The sequence below is a fragment of the Erinaceus europaeus genome, chromosome 7, assembly GCF_950295315.1.
Source record: "Erinaceus europaeus chromosome 7, mEriEur2.1, whole genome shotgun sequence".
NCBI lineage: Eukaryota > Metazoa > Chordata > Mammalia > Eulipotyphla > Erinaceidae > Erinaceus > Erinaceus europaeus.
The window spans coordinates 56,096,552-56,099,937 of NC_080168.1; the positions used below are offsets into that span (position 1 = coordinate 56,096,552).

A 3,386-nucleotide genomic window follows, 5' to 3' on the forward strand; every position below is an offset into this window, starting at 1 on the left:
CATTAAAAAGAAAGGAATGATTCATGCCAGAAACTAACTAGACATAAAATAAGTTTCTCTCTTCTGGAAACATGACAGAATGGCAAAGAGAAATAAAAACTTCAGGGTCAGGAAGTTGGCTCAGGAGAACTTGCATGCATAAACCAAAACAATAAATATAACATTACAGAAGATAGAGAAGTACTTGGGTTTCTCTCTCAATTAAAAAAAAAAAAAAACAAGGTCGGGAACTGGTGGGGGGGGCTGACGGCAACATTGTTTTAAATTGGACAAATTGACAAGAGCGAGAGATACACGGCATTCTATCGTCACCTGGGGGCGCAGTACTGGGCCTATTTCCCCCCTTCCTCGGCCCCCAAGAGCCGGGGGCCTGCTTTCTGCAGGGTTCCCGGGCTCCCGCTCCAGGGCCGGGCTGACCCGACGCGCTAGCGCTTCATGGAGAACTTCCAAAAAGTGGAAAAGATCAGAGAGGGCACATACGGAGTTGTGTACAAAGCCAAAAACAAGTTGACGGGAGAAGTGGTGGCGCTTAAAAAAATCCGCCTGGACACTGAGACGGAGGGTGTACCCAGTACTGCTATCTGAGAAATATCTCTGCTTAAGGAGCGCTCAACCATCCGAATATTGTCAAGCTGCTAGATGTCATCCACACAGAAAACAAACTTTACCTGGTTTTTGAATTTCTACACCAGAATCTCAAGAAATTCATGGATGCCTCTGCTATCACTGGCATTCCTCTTCCACTCATCAAGAGTTATCTGTTCCAGCTGCTCCGGGGCCTAGCTTTCTGTCATTCTCATCGAGTCCTACACAGAGACCTCAAGCCTCAAAATCTGCTTATCAACGCAGAGGGATCTATCAAGCTAGCAGACTTCGGACTAGCCAGAGCCTTTGGAGTCCCTGTTCGTACTTATGCCCATGAGGTGGTGACCTTGTGGTACCAAGCACCTGAAATCCTTCTGGGCTGCAAATACTACTACATAACTGTGGACATCTGGAGCCTGGGCTGCATCTTTGCTGAGATGGTGACTCGTAGGGCCCTATTCTCTGGAGATTCTGAAATTGACCAACTCTTCTGGATCTTTCGGACTATGGGGACACCAGATGAAGTGGTTTGGCCAGGAGTTACTTCTATGCCTGACTATAAGCCAAGTTTCCCCAAGTGGGCCCGGCAAGAATTTAGCAAAGTTGTGCCTCCCCTGGATGAAGATGGACGGAGTCTGCTGTCGCAAATGCTGCACTACGACCCTAACAAGCGGATTTCAGCAAAGGCAGCTCTGGCTCACCCTTTCTTCCAGGATGTTACCAAGCCAGTACCACACCTTCGACTCTGATGGCCTCCCCCACACCCCTACTCCAGCTCTCACCCTCTCTTCCAGCAGGGGTCTGATCTGGCTTAGACCTGGGCTATTTGCCCTCTGATCTTGCCTGTCTGCCTTAGCCATTTATCTTCCCTTCAACGCAGATGAATCTGGGGGTCCAGGGGGTGGAGGGAAGAAGTAGATGAAAATGAAAGGGAACTTCAGTATTAGATGCACTTAAATCAGCCTCCACCACCCTCTCTACCTCTTTTTAATCTGCTGAGAAGGGCTAATATTTAAAAAAGAAAGAAGCTTTTCCCTCCCCTCATTTAGAATTTGCCATCCCAATTGCCTCACAATTATTACTTCCTGCATTTGGGATGAAAAAGACCCTAAGTCTCTCACAGTCTCTATATGTGTAAGGTCAGCTGACAGCAAGAGAGCTAAATTGGAACTTTTGAACATTGACAAAACAAGAGATGTAAAAAAGGGCTTTTGCTTTAAGGAATTGGGTTGAAAAAAAAATCTAATCAGTTTATACCTTAGCTTTAGTGATTCATCTCACCTGTTCGGGAAACACAAGACTCAATTCTGGTGGGACTGCAGTAGAAACAACTGCTCTTGGTCCCCTGTCTGTCCCCTCCTATGGGAATCTGGGACAGGGATTATATGTCATTTGAGGTTTTATGAAGAAAATGAAAGACTGAAATTTTCTTACTTTTTTTAAAGATCTTTAATTCTTCAGACACCAGGAATATCTGCCCCTATCTTCCTCTGAATGCCAACCATAGGAGTGGAAATTAGAGGTTAGACATTATTTTGAGGATGTGGACACATTTAGTCCTGGGAGTGAGGGGCATTGGAGAAAAATATTTCTTTAAAAGGATGAACAATTATATTTATATTTCAGGTTATAGGTTTTTGTTTTTTTAAGTGGGAGTCAGTGTATTTGTTGCTATGTGCACCTTGGGCTTTTGTAATGCAAATGTTAAAAAACAGAGTATTTTTTCTTATGATTTTTGTCTATCCCACCCTGTGTCCTTGAGTGTTCTTGCTCTTAATGTTATGTGTAATTTAGTTTGCAATTCATTAAAAAATGTTCCTATTTTAAAATTTAAAAAAATAGACTTGGAGGCAGGGCTACGGAGCAGAAGCAGTTGTGTTTCTCTGTCCTGTCCCAGGTCAACTAGTAATACCAAAGGACATCATCTGTGACCACAACAAGACAGGACTAGAATGACTTCAGGAACTTATCAAATCACTGGTGAGTGCAAATATGTGTAGCTCAAGGACAGAGAGGAGCCTAGGGAGAGATTAAATAGCTGGTAACAGTCCGGCAGTTTACCAGTTGAGACACCACCTCCAATCTGTTACACCAACAAAAAGATGGCTGAAGGGAGGAGAGGACTACCCTAAGATTCACCAAATGCAACTGGGAGTCTCCATTGCTACAGCCCTCAGAATCTGCAGAGGCAGAGGGGAGGCCCTGTGCTGACACCAGGGGACAGAAAACTAACCAGGAAACACAGGAGAAGATCTATATACCACAGTGGCCGAGCAGTGGGGCTGTGAGAGTCTCTTTGCATAACCATTGAATTATCTCTCCCCCACACTGCTTTATCTCTTGGTCGGGAGTCAGTGATTAAGTTAAGAAGCCTACTTATAGTTTAAAAGCCCTCAGGCTCCCATAGTCCACAGGGAAGAAAAAGAACAAAAGAGACTTTTAAACAACTGTGCTCCAACTCAGAGGTTACAATACTATTGAAACAACTGTCAATTTCCACAACTGTGAACTCTTTAAGTACCTTACTAAGACACAAGTCAATCCAGGCAATAGTGATCAGTAATTTGAAACGTACTGAGAGAGGGATCTCATAACATATTATATAGAATGGTTAAACCAACAAGAAGAACTATTGGAGAAATGAACCAGTGCAAGAGTCCAGCTAAAAGCCCCCCAAAGGTTGAAGAATAAAATAATGAGGTCAACATCCAAACATTAGTTAAGAAAATAATCACAGGAGTGAGTAAAGAGTTTGAAAGAATTGTCATCAGAAATGCAAGAACCACAAGTGAGACTCTGGA

General features: G+C 43.7%; 1 protein-coding gene across 1 annotated transcript; it reads left to right on the forward strand.

Moving 5' to 3' along the window:
• The first annotated feature begins 239 nt into the window (after positions 1–239).
• On the forward strand, positions 240–2,367 carry LOC103127915 (cyclin-dependent kinase 2). The gene is given in 2 exon segments (XM_060194435.1): positions 240–606; positions 609–2,367. Coding segments are annotated over 2 exon segments (897 nt in total). The 5' UTR covers positions 240–435; the 3' UTR covers positions 1,335–2,367.
• Positions 2,368–3,386: the final 1,019 nt, after the last annotated feature.